Here is a 24,878-nt window from a genome sequence, read left to right as displayed (position 1 = left end):
TATATACCCCGACTTCTCCAATAGGGTATGGGCGGCCCGAAGATCATTTGACCAGGCAAAGAAAGCGCTCAGGGCACGCTCTATACCATACGCTATGCTATTCCCGCCAAGCTCCGCCTGCAGTTCACTGGCAAGACACACTTCTTTGATACCCCTGAAGACGCCATGGGTTTTATCGAGCGCAATATCCCACTGCCACCAGACAAGGGCAAACACCCGACCGGCTCCAACACCTGACTAGACCATAAAGACCAACGGTACTGCATCACTTAAGACAACTCCCGCTCTACTACTAAGCTGTGCGACGGCCCTTGGGGCAGTCTATTTGAGGTAGATCGGTGGCGCCAATAACAAGCCACCCAAAGTTTCAAATGTTGAAAATGTTTAAAGGGGTTAAACTGTCCAGTTGGGGGGGATGGTGAGGGTTAGGGAAGGAGGGAGAAAAGGCCTGTTGCCTTAATGTAGAAGAGGGAAAACCAAGCAACAACATTCAAACAAAATGCTCATGCAGCCGGACCAAGAACAGAGCCTATAGGAGTACTGACAACTTGATAGCAATAGGAACAACTAACAAGTGCACAGAACACATGATGCCAGGTCCAAAAGACTGGACCGAGATCAAAGGGACAAATCATCACCAATGGCCAAATCAAGAGCAACACAGGGGTTGAGACTCCTGATGTGGAATAGTAGAGGCCTTGCTCACCCAATTAAGGCAAGAAAATATTAAGTTAAGTGAACAGGCACAGAATTGACATACTCCTGCTACAAGAGACCCATGCAACAAGGAAAGTGACAGACTCATTCACCCCATCTTGGGGCCCCATGAAACTATTCTACACAAGCCAGAGGGGTGCTCAAAATGGTGCATAAACGAACCAACTTTCACATAGCCAGGTTCGAAATAGACGAAGATTGCCGCTATGTAATCATGTGGGGTACACTCCACAACAAAGAAACACATATAATCAATACATACGGCCCAAATACTGACTCCCCATGCTTTTACTTAAAGATCCTTGCACTGATGACCCCTACGGGCCACGCCAGCTTACTATGGGGTGGTGATCTTAACACGATCTTGGACCTGACTCTAAACCGAACGTCAGATGGCAACAGGAACCACTCTAAATCTGTTCTGACCATACTCCAGGCTTTGTCCACACCCCGCCTCGCGGATGCATGGAGAGAACTGCATCCACAGGAGAGGGAATCTACATTGTACTCCTCAGCACATGGCCCTTGCTCACGTATAGACTACTGGCAATGCACCCCGGACCTTATTTCAGAAGTGAGCACCTGCAAGATATATCCCCGTACAATGTCAGACCACTCCCCGATCCACCTCGAATTGATACCATCCACTGTTGAATATTCTGCCCGAAACTGGAGGATGCCCCCAGCACTACTGAGGGATGACGCATTGACAGAACCCCTCAGAATGGAAATAACAGACTTCCACGAACGCAATTCGGCCTCCGTCAAGTCCAAGGTGACAATCTGGGACGCCCTATGTAATAGCAAAGCCCTGCTGAAAGAAATCTCAGAACAACTGACGAAATTCAGGTCACTGGCCGAACGAGAACTCTACTACGTGACACAACCCATGAGGGCTAGGAAATATGGCGAAGGAAACAATAGCCGAACACTTGCTAATCTCATCAAAGCAGAGCAAGGGATGAGACACATAACCAGCATAATCGACGCTGAAGGGAACATACAGACTAAAGCTGGGGATATTAACAAGGTATTCCAGAGGTTTTACAACAAACTTTACTCTAACACGGACCAGGTATCCCCTGGAGAATTACGAGAATACATGAACTCCTTCCCCCTCCCCACATTGGGCGAAACTGAAAGAGCTACTCTAGACCTCCCTCTAACGATTGAGGAGATAGAACAAGCCATAGCAGAGCTACGGGCAGGCAAGGCCCCCGGATCCGATGGTATCCCAGTAGATTTATACAAAACATTTAAAACTGAACTGGCCCCCAAACTATTGGAAGTCTTGGAGGAGGCTTTAGGAAGACGGGCTCTGCCAAACACCATGAAAGAAGCAATAATACCTGTACTCCTCAAGCCTCACAAACCACCCCAAGATCCCACGTCCTACCGACCCCTATCCCTAATCAACTCGGATGCTAAGATATATGCCAAGGAAATCACAAATCGTCTTATTAAACACATGAACAATATAATCCACCCCGACCACTCGGGATTCATCCCCACCAGACCCACAGCACAACCTCAGGAAGTTCTTCGCCATCACCTCACAACTGGACCCGAAAGCCAAGACCATTGCGGTCACCCTAGATGCTGAAAAAGCATTGTATTCTGTGTCCTGGAACTACATGTATGCCATACCAGACAAGATGGGGTTCGGCCCGGTGTTCACTAGATGTATACGAATCCTATACACCGATCCCAGGGCAATGGTCAGAACAAACAAATCTCCAAGCTTTGCACTAGGGAGAGGCACCAGACAAGGCTGCCCGCTATCCCCCCTGCTATTTGCTCTAACCATAGAGGGCATGGCAGCTAAACTTAGACATGAACACGCAAGGAGGGGCATTTGTATCAGGGGACCTCCTCAGTTGTTCACTCTATGCTGACGATACAATGCTATACATCAGAGACCCTGAAGTCAATTTTCCACCGGTGATGCAGGAAGTCACAAGCTTTGCTAAATACTCAGGATACCGAGTCAATCAGGCCAAATCAGAAATCATTCCACTCACACCCTCCACAGTGCAATCCCCGGCCAGTGCACAATTCAAATGGTCACCCACCTCCGCCCGATACTTGGGGATCTTAATGGCTGTAGACAAACAAACACTATATACTGACAACTATGAACCCTATTTGGTAACTCCAGAACATAAACTTAAGGAATGGGACAATCTTACAATATCACTGTATGGTCGAATTGCGCTACTCAAGATGGTGGTAGTGCCAAAGCTATTATACCTGTTCTGCAACATCCCAATCTGGCCAGACAGACTGTTCTTCCAAAAACTACAGAGAATGGCATCAAGCTTTGTGTGGGGCGGGGGAACCGTGAGACTCCAATGGCCCAAGATGTGCGAGAGGTACGAAACGGGGGGACTTGCAGCCCCGGATTTTCTACTGTATTTCCAGGCAGCCCAAGATAACTTCGCTAAATATTGGTCAGAGTCAGTGGAATCATACGCACACATACAGGCTGAAAAGTTTGCTGTGGCCCCGCTGTCCTTACGGGCAATGCCACTTGCAAAGGCATGGCGAGACCAGTGAGAGGTCAATCTGGTGGGCACTACGGTGCCGGCCTGGTCTTGTCTTCTGAATAGGGTGGGATGCGACAACCCATATTGGTCACAGTCACATACCCCGCTGTGGCATTACCTGAATCTCGAGCCCACCCTCGACACTGCCCTCCAGAAATGATTGGGATCCATGAAAGGAAATGCGGGTGGGAGACCTGTATCCAAATGGGAAATTTGCTTCTTTGGGGATTGTCCAGTCGAAAGTGGGAGCTGGGTTGGTCACGTCATTACAATACTATGGGCTACAGTCAGCCTGCAAGAAGAAATGGCCCTCCTTTCAGGAAGACCCACCCACTCACCAATTCCTAACTGACGTCATGACACCCACAAGCTTTACGGGAGGAATTTCTACCCTCTATGCAGCAACACGACACCCCCCCCCCCCCCTCCAAGAACACTGCGAAAGCCAAATGGGAAAGAGACCTAGGGATCGCTATAGAGGAGGCCCAATGGGCTAAATACTGCCAATTTACCAAGTCGGTTTCATTATGCACTAATTTTACTCTGATTCAATTCAAGATACTAATCATCTGCACATTACACCCAGCAAAATTGCCAAAATCGACCCTTTGTTAAAGCCAGAATGCCCTAAATGCCAAGCCCAAGGAGCAAACTCTTTCCATATGTTCTGGGACTGTCCCCCGATCAACCAGTTCTGGAGTGAGGTGGCTGAGGCAGTGTGTGACATTATAGGCCTCCAAATGCCAGCGACTCCATTGAAATATCTACTGGGCGATATTGGGAAGGTCTCAATTAAAACAAGACGACTCGTTGCGGTGGCGGGGTGGTCACCAAAGATGCATCCTTCGTGCATGGAGGTCACGGGCCCCGCATGCCCAGCAAGCCTGGCCAAAGGACCTAATATATGTACAGGAAACTGAAGAAACATATGTCAAAAATGTGGTATCTACCTCTAGAACGAAAGATATATGGGCTCTCCTGAGGAGATACCTGGAAACATCCCCCGACGCGTCTGATAATGACACAACTGATACAGACACCTGAACAGCCACCTCGAAGAACAACATGAAATAGCCACTAATATGTCATTGTATATCCTGTTGTAAGTTTAATCTGTACTCCCCCCATACATGCCATGTAACTGTATTACACTTGTCAATATCAAAATAAAGGTTTTTAAAAAACTAAAAGAAAGATTGAATACACAGTAACACTGTATGTTCAGGTATTCCTGTAGAAATGTATGGTTCACAGTATTGTATATTGCAAATTGATCTAATAGAATCAAAACTTGTCGAACATTCAGGGATATCTGTAGGTCCTCCCTGATATTGGCTATTGCAAATTATTAATTTCCTGAGAAAATAGCCTTTTTGGAGAGGTACATTATTTTGAAAATTTTGAATGGTTTAGGGGTTTGCTATACATAGTCCACGATGCTGTGGTTAGCCTGAGTAGTGCAACTCGTTTATGAAACTTGGACATCAACAGGGGCGTCTCCATAGTGGGAACTAGACATGATGTGTATTAAACCTGAATTTCTATCAAAAATCTTACACTTATTGATGTCCAAGTATTGCTGGTTTAAGCATCAAGATTTATTTTGAGGACCCAATGTGGATATTAAGTGAGTGTGTGCATTTTTTTTATAGGTTGTGTTACCGTTGCCCAGTCATTAACAGTGGTTTATGTTTATGCAACTGGTTACAGCCGTTCGTGTGCCTGTTTGAGGGAATTTGGTCTTGCCATGCAGTTTTTGTTTTTCCCCAAGAAATTCTTCAATGCAACCCGGACCTAAATTAAGGAAAATAGCTCACAGCACTTTGATGCTACATATTGTGCTACTTATTGCTCTTTAAATAGCAGTACCTGCAGACAATATTTAAATCTGTGCAGTGACATACCTTACTACACAAACATACCTGTAGGCTCCGAACACTACTGCAGCTTCTCTAATTGATCTGTATATTTGAGAGAGGCTTGTCCTTGTTCCTGCTGTTCATCTTCTGTGAGTAAGCATAGGTTGCATTTGTGCTGTATTTGCATGTTTTATACAGTTGTGGAAATATGCACTGCAGCTGTATTTTACCGTTGCTAGATTCACAATGCTCAGTGCATGATTAAAGTGACTGATAAATACATCTGTTCTAGGGCCCATTTACTAAATGTGTTTTTTTTCTCATGTTTTTGTTCCCCTGGCAGTGGGCATATGAGCTGGGCTTGTCCAACGAGGAACCGGTCAGCATTCCATTACATGCTTGTGAGCACTTCTACCTCCTGACACGGCCATTGCTGAACCCCCTACAGAGTAACACACCAAGTAAGAATATTTCACTGGGCCTGCCATTCATCTCATTATCACTGCAACTTGGTACCAGAACAAGTAAGCTTGGAGACTCGGGCCAAGAAATGAGATGCCAAGAAAATGAATTGGCTGATTATAGCTGCGGGAATGAGTGAGGTCTCACTGAGCTGCAAGGCTGTACAGAATATCTAATAGTTTAAATGCCTCTTTGGACTATGCACAATATAAGTGAAATAAAATCGATATTCTGGAAACAATAGGATTACCATCACCCCAGTATTTCTGGGATCACATATTAAGATGCTGTGTTAAAATGCATTTCTTAAGCAAGTTTTTGCCAGTGGCCGTATGATGATGCAAAGGCTAAGAAAGGAGTAGTAGCAGACGGAGATGGAGCAGCCTCCAGTGGGAGTAGTTTAGGAATTTAAGATAATGATTTTGAATTTCATACATGGTTAAAAGGGAGTGACGTGTGGCATAATTTGCTGATTTGACTGTAAGGGGCATCGGAATAGTAGACCAAGCACAAATATTTGAAGACTATTAGACACATATGCTAACATCTACAATACTTTTTGACATACAAGAATTGAATGAAGTACTTAGAAGCATGGCCTACATGCTATTTGTTTAATCAAGTTGTGTGGGGAGAAACAGTTGAGCACCATGCCTGGATAAAGAAAAGATGTTGGAGGATGGGGCAGTGGAAAGAGGAACTTGTGATAGAGCTGATTTGTACTTCCAAGGACAATTTGGAGTCAAGGAAAATGTCAAGCTTTTTATTTTGTTTACAGAAGGGCAGGATGAAGGGCAGAATCCCATTATTGATGGCCAGCAGCAATCATGTCATGATCCTGTCATCTCCATAGATGGACGCTTGACTCTTTCCACGGGCCCCACACCCCCCTGGACGAAAAAGCAGTGGTGACCAGGGGCTGGGCAGAATAATTCTCCCTCCCAAGCCGCAAATGAAGATTCCATTCGGTTAATGAGGTAGCTTTCAGAAAGGTTTGAGTAGACTAATGTACCTTAGGAGGCAGCACAGAGCAAGACATCTAGGTGTGCCTACCCCCATTCAATGCATGAGTCCAAAGTTCAGATATCCCACCTAATGGCATGTGGACAAGATAAAAAAGGAACAGTCCACGAAGGGAGTTAAACTGAATGGAGAAAGGATGAAAAGCAAGTGGCTCAGACAGAGCAGCAAGTTATGTATGCCGGGGAAGGCAATCAGGAATTCACAGAAGGCACATTCTGACAGGGTCCACATGGAGGGGTATAGAGATAATGGAGGTCCAAGCAATCCAAAAGTGCACGAAGATGAATTAGTCATAGAGCTAGGAGGTATAAGGTAGAACATTTTTACCTTTAATAATCCTGCAAGAAAATAGTTTTACTTGGTATCTTGAAGGCAGCAAGGTCGAAATCAGAGGAGTTTAAATATTTGGGATATATGTTTTAAAAATCCCCATCTATGAATACCATCTATACCACTCTGTGATGTAAAGCAATCATGGCTATCTCTAAAATGAGATACATTTTTCTATAATACTGATACTGAGGTTTTGTTAAAGTTGATTTCTTCCCTTTTGTATGGTGCTGGAATTCTGCTAAAATGTAGGTAAATATGTTAGAATAAACTGGAAGGGTCGATTAGGAGCCGAACCTTCTCTCTACCAAACTGCCTTCCCGTTGCAGTATCTCGATTTGAGCTAGGTTTGTCGCCTCTTGCCTCATTGATACAATATAGGTTGCTAATGCTTTACAGGAAAATTATAAACCCTACAGCAAAATCCCTATTTTGTGACCTAAAAGTACTACTGCAGTACGGGAAACTCGTATTATTTAATGATTGGTGTACAAAATCTGAAGAGCTGCTCAGAAATTCGAATGTCCCACTGGAGTTGTTGAATGATAAACCCTCTCAAAATCAAGAGAGTGTTAAAGCTTCATGACTGGTGTTGCACCAAGCAAAAGATTGCCTTCGTTGCGGTAGAGGAAAATCCTCACTCATTGATCCATAACTATTTGATCAAATTCCGATGTTCTAAATGGAGAAGTCTCTTCATGAGATTCAGATTGAACCTTTCTTCGCACTCCTGAGGTTTTGAGTTTAAAATCAGGTAAACATGAAAGACGTTCTCTGTCTGTTTTGTAAAAATCATATGGTTACTCAAAACTTAAAAAGCATATTCTTCTGGATTGTCCTCAATTACAGGAAACTAGTAATGTTATCTTTGCACCTTTTCTATATGAAGGGAAATTTGCAGATAACACCTTTTTGGCATTCAATTTGTGCAGGGAGCAAATATCATTAATCTTGGTGGTTCAAGATATTCGATAAACATTTTAGATATTCAGCTTTTTGGACATGAGATACTATAAGAACAAATGAGCTTTTAAATATTATTTAATTTTCTTGGTTAGCTATGTGTACAAATGTGTTATTTGTAGTTTAAATCAATCATTTTATGTTTGTATTTTGATATTGAAATGTTATCAATTTGGTAAACTTGGATTTTATTGTGTAAGGTTTATTTTAAACCATTGACACAAATATTTTAAAAAAAAGAAGGCACAAGAGATTGGACCAGCATTGCTGTTGAGTGAAGAAAGAGGAAAGGATAATGACAAAGATACCTACAGCAAGGATTGGAGTGGTCAGTAGACCATCTAAGGCACTGCAAGCCAAATTAGAAGACAAGGTGACAGTTTCAGACCAGGCCACGGTCTGAAACCGAATACAACAAAAAAACAGCTTAACTATTCTGTTCACTGGGAACGTCATTGGCTAGCAGCGATCCATGTCTTTGGCCTCTTCATGTAGGAAATGCGTAGTTCCCGCAGATAACTTCACAGGCTCTTGCTATTTGCGGTCGTAGCACAGTGTGAGAGGATGTTGCAGTGGAAAGTAGTCCTATTGGGCAGGGATTGCTGACCCGCCAAGGAATTTGCCAATTTTTTGGTGTCTTGGTCACTAGGGGCCGAAGACTGTTGGGTTATCTACTTGACTATTGAATTGTATGAAGCACTCCTAGCAATCTCTATTTACAAGCATTGTTACATAACTCTGCTTATTCTATAGCATGATATAAATAAAATACATAAATATCTTGTCACTATACCATTCCTCTGTATGTCTGCTTGGAAGATGGGTGCCTGCAGATGATACAAATCTAATTGGCAAATTACCTGCTTCTCAATTTAAACTAATATTATGATGGAAATTATACTTCTGTTTGACGCACTAATGTTTTTACCTTTAACAATAGTGCCCTCTGAGACCTGGAATAATCATTATTGGTTTATCTCACTGAACAATTAAACATTTGATACATTACTATGCCATTTAGAGTAATCAGTGTTCTGTCACATCACAAGGCAGTCTTAAAAAGGCAAAGAGTGCCAGTTACACAGCCGCTTGTTAGTTATTTCTGTCCAGGGACATTAGCAGAGTCTCATCTGGACATTATTGATTTCTTTATGGGGTGAACCCCAAAAGCGGATAGAATGTTGCAGCTTTCCCTCACACGCTTCTGGTTGCGTGTTTACTGATGAACATGTTGCCACTTTCCGCAACATCCGTGTTTTCGAGGCATAAGTGCACCTACGTGTTTGTGTGTGAATGTGTGTGTGCGTGCGCAGGCACGGAGAGATTGCTTATGTAAAAATTGTCTGGATGTGCGGGAAGGGTAGTGGGGAGGTGGATGCATTCCCTTGCACATAGTTTAAGTGAGTGATTGTTAGGGGGATTTATCAGTTTAATGCTTAATGCCCTCTCGTAGTGAGATCCCCAGCACTTTTTGCTGGACTTCTGGACCTTTTTCTTGCTCTCCTGAATGTGAGGAGCCTTTTCCCCCTCATTCATTCTTACATGCTGTAACCATGGGAACTCTGTTCTTTGTTTTACCTATTGCTATGGAGTCTTGCTTTCCTCCATATCTCTAAAAGGCATCCGTGTTACTTTTGCAGCACACAGCACCCTCTGTGCAGTGTGGCTGGGACCCATTGGGTTCTCCTTTTTATATTCTTTCATTTTCCCTAAGAACTACTGTTCTTAAGGAACGAGGGATACTTTGTATCCTTCCTAAATCAGACTTATGAGAGATTAGCAGACACCACCTTATGTTGAGTGCTAAGGGGATACCTAGTATTCTCACTGCTCCTGTGACTTTTTGGTCACAGTGACAACACTATAGTTATGGCTGATAGCAGTGGACGTGTTCTACTAACTTTTGTGCTATTTTCTACTGCAGGCTGTATCCCCAGCCCCGGTAATGCACAAAAGGGTCATCTATGTTCTAAGATGGTGGCTTGTTTCTTTTTTCGCCATTTCTAGTGTGGTTGTCCTTCATTCGTCCTTCTTCTACCATTCTGGCAGGGAGAGGTCTGAATGTGTGTTTAGCCTTTGGCGGGAACCCTTTGTGTAGCCCGCCTAGGCTCCAGTGTGTCTGTGAGGACAGGATGCAGGGGAGGAGTTTGACACTCCCCTGTCCTTTGTCTGCTGATGTGCCTGAATTGTACTAGTTCCCACTGGGTGGGCTAGCTGTCCTGATTGGACAGCCACCCGCCCCTTTCTGCAAACTGTAGTGCGAGTTTGTATTTTGTATTTGTTTATTACTTGTATCGCGCGCCGAACCCTGAGGTAACTGGGCGCTTAAGAACTTAGGTTACAGACATAGACAGGCATACAGAATTACAGAATTTAGAAAACAAGTAGGACCCCGGTTACAGATGGGTCAGGATGAGAGATACACGACAGGTTTTGTCTGCCAGGTATTTCGGGGCTAAATTTGTGAGGCATTTGTGCGTGATGGCCAGGGTGCGTAAAGTGATCCTGTCCCGGATGGGCCGCCAATCAGATGCATTGGTAGAGAATGCTGTTGCTGTGGACAGGTGTTTGGTGAGAATATGGTGGTCGATGAGTTTCCAGAGGAGTGAATGGGAAATCCGAATAAAAAGGGAGGTTCCTGAGACCGAAGGCAAGTCGACCACTGGAACAGAGGATCTGAAGATGAAGGGAGACCCCTGCAGACCCTTCCATTAACCGTGAAGCGACCTCTGCTGCCCTGGCCCTGTTTTCTTGTCGACATAGGAGCTCTGAAGAGGACAACTCCTCCCCTTTGGCTGGTGGGTCCAACCAGTCTTGAGACGAACTGCAGATCGAGCCATCCCCAAGGAGCTGTGACCTTCCCGTGCTGCAAACTGCGAACACCAGGGGACCTCCAACCTATTTGCAGTGCAATGTCCTTGCGTGAACAAATCCTCCCAGAACTTTGGTGAGCTTCAGTTGGACCTCCGGAGGCATGATCTCACTCATCCAGGTCCCCTCACCAGAGTGCAGCACGGCAGAATTTAGGAAGATCGACTGAGTGGTAACTGTTCACTGTTGGAGCTGATAAAAAGGCGCCAAAACCGCAGACCGATGTGGGAGACCGAAGAAATCCTTGCTGAGGGTCTTTTCTTGTGAATGCTGCTGTGACATGCCATCCAGAGTCCTTCCTTTCATCACCATACCGAGGAATCGGGAGACTCGGTCCATTGCCGCTGCACAGGAAAGAATCCAGCTACCTTTTCTTCAACCACCCAAAGGTACTGTCGGGCTCAAGGTAGAACTTACCTCAAGCCGAATAGTCGCTCCAGTGTGATTGGCGTGCGATACAAGGTGTTTGGGTGTCCACCCATACCTCTGGCCCAGGCTTAACATCTTGTGCTCTTTTAGGGAGTCCTTTGCAGGGTCTTTATGAATTGTGTTATCCTGCTAAAGCATTTTATCTGAGTAACTGGAACTTTGCCTATTCTGCTGCTGCATAAGACTTTTGCTCCGATCCTGCACTGACTTTGATGAACTCTTGACTAGTTAGGGAACTCTTGACTAGTTAGGGATTGGACTGTTAAAGCATTAGAAGCCTTGAAAAGTGTTGCTAAGAAGTAAACTAGTGCTACTAGTATTGAATAGCCCTGTTTTTCCTTCCTACAAACCTTGTCTAAGTAACTTTGTAAATGAATGAAACTGTCAATTCACTGTAACAATTGTAAGTGTGAGCAGCTACTATTGAAGAATGCACCTATGAAAAGTATTGTTGATATTTCCTGTATGTATTGGTTAGTCTAAAATAGTATTTACCTACCTTGCTTTGTGTATATAAAATAAATGTATGTTTTATTCTAACTTCCAATGTGTAAGAGGTTCTTTGACTGGGTTAATTGTACTTGCATACAGCTCACATCCTCCTCATAAAATAAGCCTGGCTGCTCTGCCATCCTACCAATCCTTTGGGTAGTACAGACTTATACTAACGGCTGGGGACCTGTATACCAAGGAATAGTTTTATAGAGTCTTAACTCCAGATGGCCTTTAGGAAAACTCCCCAAACCGTGATGTATAATAGTGTTGTGCAGTGTCATCAGAGGCATGGAGGTCAAATGTGGTGTGGGTAGGCATGGCTTTGGTTTGGGGTGGGATTGGAGTAACGTTTGGTGTTTCTGTCTCACGTGAAGAGTGGAACTGTTACTGGTCATGAGTGTAAGTGATGGATGTAGGACTGGGTAGGTTTTGAGGTACTCTGGTTACGCAAGAATGATTCAGTGCATTGTGGTGGATGAATGAGTGCTGTGTATGAGGCATTTCCCCAACTGTATTATGAATGGGGTGAAAGGTCACGAGAAGGCCACGAAGGGAGAGTATGAAGTTAGTTATTATGTCTGGTGTGTTAAAGATAGTATTTTGTGTTGCCTCTGCTCTAGCTTTCTGGCAACAAGTTTCACCCATCTTTTTTAAAGGGGAAGATCAGTAGAAGGGGAGGGTGACTTAATCCGTTACTGGCCTGCATAATTTGTTTGACCACCAAACACACATCCCACCAAAATTAAAAAAGCATATGAATCTATGAAAAATGCCAACACTGGTAATGCGTCATGTTTAGTCTTCCTTCTTTTACCCCACCCATGTTTTTCTCCCACATTCTGCCAACATCCATTGCTTACATATACCTCCTTTCGCTGCACCGTTTAACACCTTTCCTTGTTCTCTGGCCCGCCTGTTGTGCCCCTTTGTGAGCCAACTAATTTACCTGCATGCTACTTTGTTGCATCACTACCTCCCTGCATTACGTCCACTGACTGAGCCATATATTCTGTGGTTCCTCTTTCTCCTTCCCATTTTCTGATTTCTTTACCTTCCTCTTACCATTTCTATCCCTTTTACTCCTGAGAAATGTAGTCTTATAGAAGGGTTTCACTATATGATTTTTTTTTGTGTTGAATAGCATAGTGTGAGTTTGAAAGAAATTAATACAGGCTTAGATCACCTGCATGATCAATACATTGTACAAGTGGAAAAAAAAGCTTTTACAACAAACTCATGTGCCTTTTGTTTTTTAAATAAACACATATGAGAGAAGAAATGGTAGAGGTTGGGGTCCACAAAGATCATGTATCTCATGCATGCCCTCACGCATTCCCTTCATGTTCCCAACCAACATTTGCAAAAAGAAAGACCTATGCGTATTGCCCATTAGCCTGCAGAGATTTGTTTTGAAAATGGAATGAATTTGTATTTTTGCCTGAACATATTGTTCTATAAATGCTCGTCCTTTTTCTTCATAACTGTCGATACTGCCTCTCCTAATATTCATCAACCATGAAAACAGAATAACCTGATCCTACATCAAGGGTTCATGCTTCCTAAATCATAGCCTGGTTCTTATCACACCTTTCTGAGCTGAAGGTCATTGTTTTTGCCAGAAGGCATCCAGGAAATGATCTAGGGATCTGGGCAGCCATCGGTTTACTTAAACTTCTATTTATCAACCTTGTTTTCATTCTGATATGCAGAAGCTCGGTCATCTACTAGTATGTTCTTAATGCAATGGACCCAACCTGAATCCTGTCTCTGGACAGGGCTGGCATTACTTTCCAGGTTAATAGACTCATCAATATTATGATTGGGAACCTTTGCTGCATTACGATGTAACTGTAAACTTATGATTATTCATTAATATGCATTATTAGGTCACCTTATGATCTCTTCGTGGTTATGTTGTTGAATACTCTAGTTGCTCATTTTATGTTGAAATCACAGTCTGTCCTGTGTTTTGCTAACTATGTCACACTGCCAAAAAGGATATCTGAGGGTGTTTGTGTCTTGGCCATCACCACTCTACTTATTAAAGCAAGTTTCAGAGACTCAATAGATGAATAGGCAGGTCTGTTTTAACCAACGGTTATCTAGTGGTGAAAATTGTGGACTGTTCGATCAGTTTAAGATCTTCCTTTTATAATCTGCATAATGTAGGAAGTCTACTAGTTTGTAGATTTGGTTTGTTGTTCATTGGGATACCACTGACATTCCCATTCTTTCATTTCAATTTCAGCTATTGTGGACCCAGATGGGAGGATATATATTCGGAGTTGGCAAGGGGGTATCCTGTCAGGAGGCTTTGAGAAGAACCCAAAGCCCATATTTGCAGAGGGCCGGAACCAACAGGAGATTCAAAACCTGCACGAGGACTGGGATCATTTTGGTATGTGATCATTGCAAGTTTGCTTAAACGGCAATGGGAGAAGAAACTTGGCACAAAACTAACGCTGGTAAAACCTTTAGGTCTGACTTTTTAAATGTAGAGGATTAATTGTTTGCACTGCAGGGGCTTTACAAAACCTACCCTCTTAATTTACAAAGCCGGGCCCATTGGCTTTGCCTATGATTTTTTAATGTATGGTGTAGGAAGACACGGCATGTTTTTTAATGATATTGTGCGTACTCCAAACAATAATGGCATTTAAGTGCCTCTACATCTGTATTGCTGCTTTCAAGTATGCATAAAATAAACCTTCTAAATGCTAATACAAGGTGGGGAACATGAACATTGTTCATCCTTACTAGTTTGCATCCGTATTGGGGGCAACATGCAGATCACAGGAAAGAATCCCAACTAGGTCGAGTCAGCCTTTCTCTCTTGACAAGATTGGTAGTGTGAGTCAGTAGAATAATAGTTACTAACTCTTCACCAAAAGACAATTAATTTTGTGTTTCACACTTCAAAATGGTAAGTACAGTTATTAGCAAATAACCCTAATGAAGGACCCCACTTACATGCATTCACAGCTTGTGGCCAGAACTTTACATCTCAAAGTAAATCTGGCGATCTCCCAGCTCAATCTACATACTAAATCTGTTGGTTGCCTCCATGATCACCAATCTGGCTTCAGAGCTGCCAGAAGCACGGAAACCGCTCTCCTAAACACCAGTGGAGACTTACTCTCTTATCTTAACTCTAATCTCCCGTCTGTCCTCATTCTCCCTGATCTATCCTCTGCTTTTGACACGATCAACCATGCCATCCTGCTCAATCGGCTCTGTGAAAACCTTGGTATTAATGATCAGACCCTGGCCTGGTTGACCTCCTTTCTCACTGACCGACCCTCTCAGGTCATTCCTCTCTTTTATCTCTCTCTAATTGTTGTGTTCCCCGGTGGTCTACCCTCTCTCCCTGGCTCTTCAACCACTACCTGGCACCTGTTGCCCACTGCATCGCTACTTTCTGCTCTAATTTTCCATGTTTTTGCGGATGACACTGGGCTCTCTTTCAGGTTCTCCTCAGCCACCTCTGCTTCTTCTCTCATTACAGACTGTCTGGCCTCAATTTAGGCATGGTGTGCCGCCAATGATCTCTGCCTTAATGCCAGTAAGACTGAGATCCTTCTCATTGGGACACCCACTCCCTCCTTTCTTCTCCCTCTGGCTGCCCACTCTGGGCCCTCTTCACCCGTCTCTAAGAAGTCAAACTATCAGCTGCATCTCCTTTTCTCACTTTCCCCCAGAAGCTCACTGTCTCCAGAGCTCTGGTCCTCTCTAGGCTGGACTATTGCAACAGCCTCTTTCTAAATCTTCCTGCCTGTACTCTTCGACCTTTACAACTTATCCAGAACAGGACTGCAAGATTTGTCCTTGGCCTCAAGCCCGGGGATCGCATCTGTCCAGCTCTGAAATCTCTTCACTGGCTCCAAAGATCAACTTCAAGACCCTCTGCATCATCCACAAGGCTTTCCGCTTTACCTCCAACTTTCTCTTCCAAGACATCTTCCTTCTCGAGCTCTACGCTCATCCACCTCCAACTCTCTGAGGGTCACACGCTTCTTCAAGCAGAAAGTTGGGGGCAGATCTATCTCCTCAGCTGGATCCTCTCTCTGGAACAGCCTCCCTGCTTCTCTCAAACTTGAGCAGTAGCCACTTCTGGTTCTGGAAGCAACCCAAGACCATCCTTTTCGCTTCTGCTTTCTTTCGTCCTCTCCCCTGCTAATGCATCTGACTGCCCTGCGCAATGGTCACCTGGTCACCCTCTGAACTCGGGCCCAGGTTCCTGCATGTCCAGTTGCCCTTGCACTGCCTCCGGGCTCCCCAACACTTAAGGGTCTGTGTCTGCAACCCAACAGTCCCTTCTCTCTGCTCTTATGATCCACCCGCTGGCTGCACTTGCGAGTTCACTGCCCTTCTCCCTCCCCCCCCTGGCACATCTCCCCTTCCCTCTTCCCAGCACTTGTGCGATCTGAATGGCAAGATCGTTATTTCGTCCTCCCTTTGTTTCCCCGTTTGTCTTGTCGCACCTAGAAACAGTTGTGTACAGGCGCGTTATAAATGCCACATCATATCATAAAGTGAACAAAGCTCTATTTTTCAGATTGCCAAAGAAGCCATAGATTCTGAGAGCAGTTTCGTTAGCCTTTCAGAGGTTCAAGAAACCCTGTCTCATCAAGGGTAATGTGTTTTGCGCGAATAACAATAAACCAGACAAAATAAAACAAATGCATTTGACAAATTTAATAATGCATCTGATTGCTTTGATTGTGAGGTGCCGATCGCTAACGCTTCTGACAAAGTAGGATGCAGCTTGAAAATATATAAAACATGTTTTTATAAGAGCAGGGTAAAGTTTCTTTGTGCATGCAGGTAATACGGTATCAGAAGCAGAAACCATGGTGATTAAACTTAGCTGGGAACCTTTTATTTGTATAAAAACATAATATAGTTTAGTTTGTGAGTTCTTAATTGTTTCAGTTGAATGCCCATTATCACCTAAGAATTTGAAACGGATTCCATAAAATTAGATGGAGGCAGCAACGTGTTGATGGTTCAACGCAGAGCGCATTGAGTACACACAGAGTTGGTTTGTTTATCTTGAAAACTTGGTATTTTAGTTGGAACTGCAATTTCTTCACACCTTTGCCCAACAAAGGACATTGATACCAGAGCAATTCTCAAGCTAATGCATTTCTGTGGTGTTTGTGTCCCCTCACTGCATCGCCAGCGCATTTTTAACACCCCTGGATGCCGGGACTGAAAGTGCTTGTAAGTAACATAGAAGGCATGAACGTAGGCGGTAAACAAAAGAGCTGCGGGTCACAAGATGGCTGCCTACCGGGGTTACGATCAACCGCTTTATAAGAACTGATGCTATGGCCGCCGGTGAGGGTGGAAGTGGTACAGGGCAGGCAGGCAGTCAGTCTGAGCCATTGCCGGTGACGTCTCTCAGGTTCGCGTAAGGTATCTGAAATTTCATTTTTCTGTATGTTTTTTTTTGTTTAACATATTTATTAACATTATAAACATATTGAAAGAAAAACAGAAACATTAAGGCAACACAATGAAATCATCACATACGATCACTCAACTCCCACCACCCTCTCCAAAAGTGAAATCTACAATGTCATCTTCAGGAGTCAACTGGAAAGAACCCAGAGATCAATGTCACAATTCTAAAAATCTACCCCACATTTGATCAAACAAGTTCATCTTCTTATCCCTGCGAAGAATAATCTTCTCAAATTTGGACATGTTTCAAATCATCCATCCATTCTGAAAATGTTGGCCTCTCAACACTTTTCCATTTCCTCAAAATGACTTTCTTTGCAGAGTTTGCAGCCCTGAAAAACCAACACCTCTGTGGGTAAGTAAGCTCTTCCACCATGTTGTCCTCTCCCAAGATGACAGTAGCAGTCAAAATCTTCTTGTATCATGAGGATCTCATTCATCTTCATGGTGACCTTCCTCCAGAATTACCTTAGTTCGTAACAGTCCCAAATCATGTGCTCAAAAGATCCCACAGCATGTTTACATCTCCAACATGCATTTGAGTCAGCCATGCCCCTTGCATGAAGTCTTTGGGGCGTCCAAATACCCCTCTTTAGAATTTTAATCTGCCGGCTTTGCTCTCCTAGATTTAAAGATGTCAGAACCACATTTTTGGATATATTTCTCCATCTGCCCTCAGACATATCTGATCCAAGTATTTCCGACCATTTTGATAATAGACCTTAATTTGGCCCACGGTGCTGGCCCAGATTTGTATACACTTTAGACGCCATACCACCTTCAGATTTATATTCAGAGAGCCAGGACTGCCAGCCTTTACCTCCATCTGCAGATTCATTCTGTAGGACTCTCTTCAGCTTCCTATTCTCTCCCAAAGTGCAATCCTTGAGGTCTTTAACTTGTGCAAGCCATTTAAAACTGAGTCATTTTCCATCTTCAATAAGATCTTCCAGCCACTGCACTCCACCCACTAGCCAGTTTAACAAAGAATGCAGCTTTCCATTCAACTTTATTCCCGGATTCAACCAGATTGGATTAAAGCTATTGTCACAAACCACTTTTTTACTCTTCTTCCAAAGATCTTTCCAGCATGACATAGAAATTCTGTTGGTGGGAAGGATTTATATCCAAACCCATCCACCGTAGACAGAATTGCTCTCGGAGATAGTGGGGATGATCGACCTGACTTCGCCAAAGTCCAGACATCAGTTGCATTTTCTATGAAAGAAACCAAATGTCTAGCTCTAAATGCCAAGTGATAGTTTTCAAAGTCTGGGACCCCTAGACCACCACAATATTGGCACAGTTATAATTTCCAAAGTTATCGGCGCAGCTGTTTATTCTCCCATATAAAGGACTGTATCAGATTCTCAATTTTCTTCAGAAAAACCTTCTTAATTTGCAAAGGGATCATACTGAGCATGTTATTGACACGTGGTGTAGTTGTCATTTTTATTGCATGTACTCTCCCCCACAGACTTAGGTGACGTTCACTCCATCTTTTCAAATCCAATTCCAAGGGCTGGACCACATGAGTAAGGTTGACATCCATCATTTTAGACACATCACTAGTCAACCAAATACCAAGATAACGCATCTTGTCCGGACACCAATTGAAATCAAAGTTCCTCACACTCAAAATAGAACATGAACTGGATGCCGGTAGTGCTTTGGATTTTGACCAGTTAATCTTGTAGCCAGATATTCCGTGAAACATGTCAATTTGCTCAATTAATACAGGAATGGAATTTTCAACATTTTGAATCACTAGCAGCATGCCATCTGCATATAGCCAGCCAGACCTTCTGACAAGCCTCACCATATTGAATGCCTTCAATTCTTTCATTTTCTCTTATTTTCTCAGCAAGAAGTTCCATAGCAATAACAAACAAAATGGGTGACAATGGACAACCTTGTCTTGTCCCTCTTTAAAGTTCAAACGTGCCCAAAGACATACTATTTATGTTGACACTTGCTGTAGGGCGTGAATATAGCAGTTTTATCCATCCTATCATATTTTTCCCCAATCAGAAACCTTCCAGTGCTCTCAGGATATACTGTCAGAATTCTTCCTCACAAACTTGACCCTGTAGTGTAGAGGAAGAATTCTTTCTATCAATATACCTCTCTGAATGTACAAAGGAACATAGAGAGATTGATTAATCGAAAGACTGGAATCTTGGAGACCTTGTGGCTGTGAAGAAAGATACAGTAATTAATAACCTGAATTATTATAACAAAATTCGAGCAAGATAACTATTACACTAACCTGTGAGACTAGTGGCAAAACCCAGAACTTTTAGGACAAGGAACCTAGTCAGTAGTCGTGGAATGCCTGTAACAGAAACCACTACGTGAGAACAGAATAGACTGAGAGATCTATGATACAAAATAATAACCTAAACCCCTATGCTAGATAAACAGTACGAGGAGGCAACAATATCCCTTGAATAGCCAAACGTGAGAGATAAGTTCCTATCTAACCCATATAGTTTGTAGTGACCCACTTCCCTGAACCAAAAAGGTAAACAATATGAAGCACAAGTTACCGTACCGCAATAGTTCCACTAGATCTCTCCCACGGTGCAGCTGAGGCTGAGTCCGGGTCTTGGTCTTCAACGAATCCTACGGGGTGGCCAAGATAGAAAACACAACACTCCCACGTAGCAGCGGAGGCTGACAGGATCCCGCGGTGCAGCTGAGGCTGAGAACTCCTATTCCCACGATGCAGCGGGGGCTGGCAGGATCCCGCGGTGCAGCGGAGGCTGATAATATCCCACGGTGCAGCTGAGGCTGAAAACTCCTATCCCGCAAGGAAGCGAGGGTTAAGAAAGTTATCGGTACAAGATACGTGGAAGTAACAAAAAATGAGTACACAAGATAGGAACTCAGACGAGGAAAACCTGAAATCCCTGTGGGCGTCAAAATACAAGGGGTCAAGAACGGCAAGCCAAAAACCAGTCCGAATCGAAAACACAAGCGGGCGGCGACAGAACCAAGGAGCAGGCAAGGAGAGAGTCCAGGGACGAGTGCCGTATGTCGGAAAACCAGAAGTTCGAGGTACCAAGACAGACTAGGGAAATCCAAATGCAGGTCCGTAAAACGTTAGCAGAAATCACAAAAAACACACAGATCGAAGCAGAATACCAAAAAGGCGCAATCAGAAGCACTGATCTTAGGACAGGGTGGAGCTTAAGAAGAGCAAGTCATGTGACTAGCGTTTGCTTCCTGAGTGCCTACTCCCTCCCCTTGACAGCGGCTTCCACCGTTGCCAAGGTAACTTCCAAGCCCTTCTGTATGAATCGGGTCGGAAACGCAGGAGTCTTTTGCCGTGTTTCCGTACTACATTAGGTTTAGCAAGACTCTTCTTGGCGAATCGTGGAATTCTTGAAACCTGTCTTGAGTCCCGTGGCATGACAGATACTTCCACTCAATCCGATCAAATGCTTTTTCCGCATCCAATGACACCACCACCACATCATTCCGATGCTCTCTGCTTTCAAACAGTGTCAACAAAAGTCTCCTCATATTGTCTCATGCAGGTCTACCTTTCACAAAGCCCTTCTGGCTTTGGTCTATAAAATCTGTCAGACTAGTCTCAATTCTCAAAGCCAATGCTTTGACAAAAAAGTGTGTTGTCAATTTTCAGTAGACTGATTGGTTGATAAGTACTCGTTTTAACAGGATTTTTCTGTATCTTAAGACGTCAGACCGTTAGAGCTCAGTCAAGGGTTCGCAGTGCTACCAGAGACAGTGACACTCGCTCAACATTGCTGGGTTCCTGGAAGCTTATAGCATTCGGGCGGTTTGCTGACTTTCATTCAGAACCTGCACTCAACATGGAAACTAAACAGCTGAAACAGCAGCAGTCGCTGGGACTGTCTGACTTATCTAAGCACCAATTCTGCCCAGACTCATGCAGCAGCAGAACCACATAGTGCAGGCAAGGTTTGGTGCATCTTGTTTGATTGCCTGATTGGTTGACTAGCCAGATGAGCTGTACAATAGCTGTTAGAATTTTCTCTCGAGTAAACTACTCAACTACTGTACAAGGTATCCAAACACTCCGCTCCTCCTCATCAATCTAGCATAACCATGACATACTCGCCTAAGTAGAGTGCCCCTTACAGCAAGGAATAGGCTTTAGAGCAGACACAAATGGCTGACCTGGTGCGATCGATACAAAGTGAATATGATCAAAAATAATAGCTGAGACAGCGGCAATATATAATCATGCGTCCAATCTGAGCTGGATGTGGTAGCTATTGCAGATAAGGTGTGTTCCAATTGAAAGATGGTGCCTGGGAAAAATACTAATTTGGGGTGAACCTTCTGGATTGGGAGCCTAGTTATTATATTATTTACTCACACTGTAATGTAACACACAATTGTGATCATTGGCACAGTCTTAACTTAAGAGGATTACAGAGACATTTAGGGTGAAAGAGGGAGTTATGAGGGTGGGGGAAAGATGGAAGTTGGAACATGTTAAGGCCCCCAGGCTAAGATCATCTCCGAAATGAATTAGGCCTGGAATAGTGGGTGGGACCAGACTGATGAGCAAATTGATATTCTGCTCTGTGAAAGGTACAGTGAGCTAAATCGTGGTGGGTAGACCCGCCCAAGTGGGCATCTTTCCATACAACAGGTTATTTGGCCGTGTTCTCCATAGAGAGTCTCCCAGACCTTTTTGTGAATTTGCAGGAACTTGGGTGTTCACCCTAAATTACCCAGGGTAATCCAGATGTGGACCCCTTGCTCACTGTGCTAAGAGAAGCAGAGCTTCCTCACTGAGGCCAGACTAGGCCAACACGTGTATCTGGGGTTGCTATTGGTACTCTTGTTCAGAGGAGAACTGCATACCATTTCGGTGCTGGACTGCCTAAGTGGGTGGGACCAGACTGATATGCAAATGGATAATTCTCCTCCGTCAAAGGTACAGTGAGCTAAAACGTGGTTGTAGACCCTCTCGAGTGAGCACCTTTGCATGGAATAGGTTATTTGGCCGTGTTCACTCTCGGTAGGAAGGGCTCCGGGACCTTTTTGGAATAGAGGAGCCCTGGTATTTTTCAGGTGGTATATTATGAGAATTATTTCAGTGCTAGTTTATGATGTATTGAAAGGGAATAATAATTGTTTAAGCATTGCTTATTTTCTGTTTTCTGTAGGACAAAATGCATCTTGAGTTTAGGCTACGTGAGATACTAAAACAGAATCTTTCCCACTGGCTAAAGCTAAGGCAACCCTAGACATGGCAGTGTTTTGTTCTGGTGGAGCTAATCCCGTAAGAATGATTTTGTTTCATAGAACTGTTCTTGATCGAGTTTATTTCATGTGACGGATGGATTTAGAATAGTCTTAAATATCTTAATTACAAATGTGTTGGCAGACAGGGAGTCCATGTAACCAGCCTCTGATGATGATGATGGCACTGTTATAGAATCCTTTCCATTTGCATGACTCTAAATATTCCTTTATCGTCTGCCATTGTGTTTGGTTGAAACATTAGTTGGTGTGTGTCTTTTGGTGGCATCTACATCTCGTAAAAATCTGGTTTAAGGCTAGTCTGTGCATTTGTTTAAGCTTTTGTCCGCTTGTTCACAGTTGCTTATCATTCTGCTCATTTTCCATCCAAGCTTCGGGTCACTCATTGAGTAATGAGTGGATTGCTTAAGGAAGATAGCAGGCAACACTTGCCCATATTGATTACATTGGTTTATTAAGACATTATAAGCTTACTTGCTGTAAACATTAAAGCCGGTGGCAAAGGCTAAGCAATAATCAGATAATCAGAAGATGAGAATTTTTCAAAAAGAAGTGTCAAACATTAAAAAAGCCTCTTAAAGTTAACACTATACTTGCTATTGCAGATATCGTCTAATTGAAGTGTGTCCACAACATAATTTACTTTCACTTTAACAACACTTTCAGCAGGCCTGGTCTAGAATTTGTTGAGGGACACATTTCTGTAAGTGTTCACGAGTTTCTTTGCTTACCAGCTCACCGAGGACACATGGCTCACTAAGTATAGACTACCTACGACACCTATGACAATTTAAGAACAGCAAGGTATTTGTTACATTGAATGCATAATTCTGGTTTCCGCTTCCTCTAGCATTCTTGTTCCCTACAATCCGAATGCAGACTATTCCTCCCCATTCTCTCTGCCAAAGCCTTGACTGGCAGGGGTGGACTGGCAAGGGGGGCAAAGAGGCAATTGGCCTCCAGACCGGTGGGGTTTTTGCCCCATGGGCCAGAGATCCAAAATGTAAAATGATATAATCAAAATAGACACATTCCTTCAGAATCTAGCCTACCACAAAGGAACAGAGTGCTGCAAAGCATGCTCAGATTCTGTGAAATGGGGCGAGGCATTCTTATTCCTGCAATGGTGTTGATGTACCTGGATGGTGGGCCTCCACAGTGAGTGACTGGGAGTGGAGTCTAGGCTGCAGAGGCATGTTTATACCACCCAGTGGCAATGTATGCATTTAAGTAACCGATTCTGTGACCCTGGGTGGTTATTTTGGCACCACAGCGCACCTTACACCATTGGTTTGTTACAATGCAGAGCAGCTTATCAAGACTCCTACTTGTCAAGGAAGCAAGTATCCTTATCTTATTAGAGTTTGTCCTCTGTTTGATTCTGTACGGATGCGGCCCCTTATGTTCTGGTGAATTTCTTGATCACCAGTGTGTTCATACAAAAAGTGTTCAATAGCACCCCTGGATGTTACTTTTATAGTGGTCATAGAAATAGCTGTTGGACTGTTTGTGGTACTTACCTTTGGACACAGTTGAAAAACACAAATATTTAGGTATTATTTTTTGAAAGACTTCAAACTGAGGGGGTCATTCAAAGTTGGGTGCATTATTTAATACCGCTAAAGAAAGCTACCAGTTCCGACTGTGGAATTTCTGGAAATCTGCCCTACTCAATGTTTACCACAAGGAGAGGTGGTCTTTCTGGAATACCTCCAGTGCTGTTTCATAAAGGTTTTATTTAAAATTTGTATATGGGTTAGGTGGTGAGAAGAGGCAATCCGCAATGGCCCACCCTTTTACTCTCTCAACATGTCCTTTAGTAAAGAAATATTTTTCCCTCTATTGAAGGGAAGCACATGTGTAGAGTAAAAAGTAAAGATTTAAAACATTTGGGTTCCGTTTTTTTTTTTTACCTCAACCTTTAAGGTGGAGGAAATAATAGGTGGATTTTCAGCCAAATGTCCACCTAAAATTCCACCGCCAGTATTCCCATGGAATACACCAATGCTATTTGATCAAACCCTGAACTGTGGGGCAGAGTCTGCGGTTTGCTCCGTGTCACCTGCAGTGAAGTCTCTCTGCCCTGGGTAAGGGTGTCCCTAATTACGCTCACACCAGAATAAATACACCCCTCTAGGGAAATTAGGCAAGAGAGTGATCTGGTAAGGATAACAAGTTAAATCGTACAAAAAACGAGGATGGTAGCAAAGGACTCTGCTGCCTGAAGGTCTTCTCCTGTCCCTCTTCCGTTCCTTCCTGCCAAAGTGGTTTCAGGCAGGGGTTTATATAGGCCTAGTTTGCTGTAGTGGCGTCACTGGATTTGGATCATAGCTTCATCCCAATCCGTCTTTTTACCATAATAGGGATGCTCCAAAGCCTTCTTTCTTCGTTGTCAGCAATTTTGTCAGAGCATGCTGTTCTGCATTTTGCTAGCTTATTCAAAAACACCCTG

At 43.6% G+C, this 24,878-nt stretch overlaps 1 protein-coding gene across 3 annotated transcripts in view; it reads left to right on the top strand.

Annotated features, from left to right (window-relative positions):
• The window catches only part of PDPR (pyruvate dehydrogenase phosphatase regulatory subunit), a 1,147,433-nt gene that overhangs the window by 481,009 nt on the left and 641,546 nt on the right, over window positions 1-24,878 (top strand). For all 3 annotated transcript variants that reach the window (XM_069655114.1, XM_069655129.1, XM_069655120.1), the window contains 2 exons: window positions 5,466-5,583; window positions 13,944-14,093. In XM_069655114.1, the coding sequence (XP_069511215.1) occupies window positions 5,466-5,583; window positions 13,944-14,093 (268 nt within the window). The remainder of the gene's footprint in view (window positions 1-5,465; window positions 5,584-13,943; window positions 14,094-24,878) is intronic.

The sequence above is a fragment of the Ambystoma mexicanum genome, chromosome 1p (assembly GCF_040938575.1).
Source record: "Ambystoma mexicanum isolate Mex_15411 chromosome 1p, UKY_AmexF1_1, whole genome shotgun sequence".
Lineage (NCBI taxonomy): Eukaryota > Metazoa > Chordata > Amphibia > Caudata > Ambystomatidae > Ambystoma > Ambystoma mexicanum.
The sequence above is the reverse complement of the archived record's forward strand: the minus strand, read 5'-3'. Positions and strand labels throughout refer to the sequence as shown.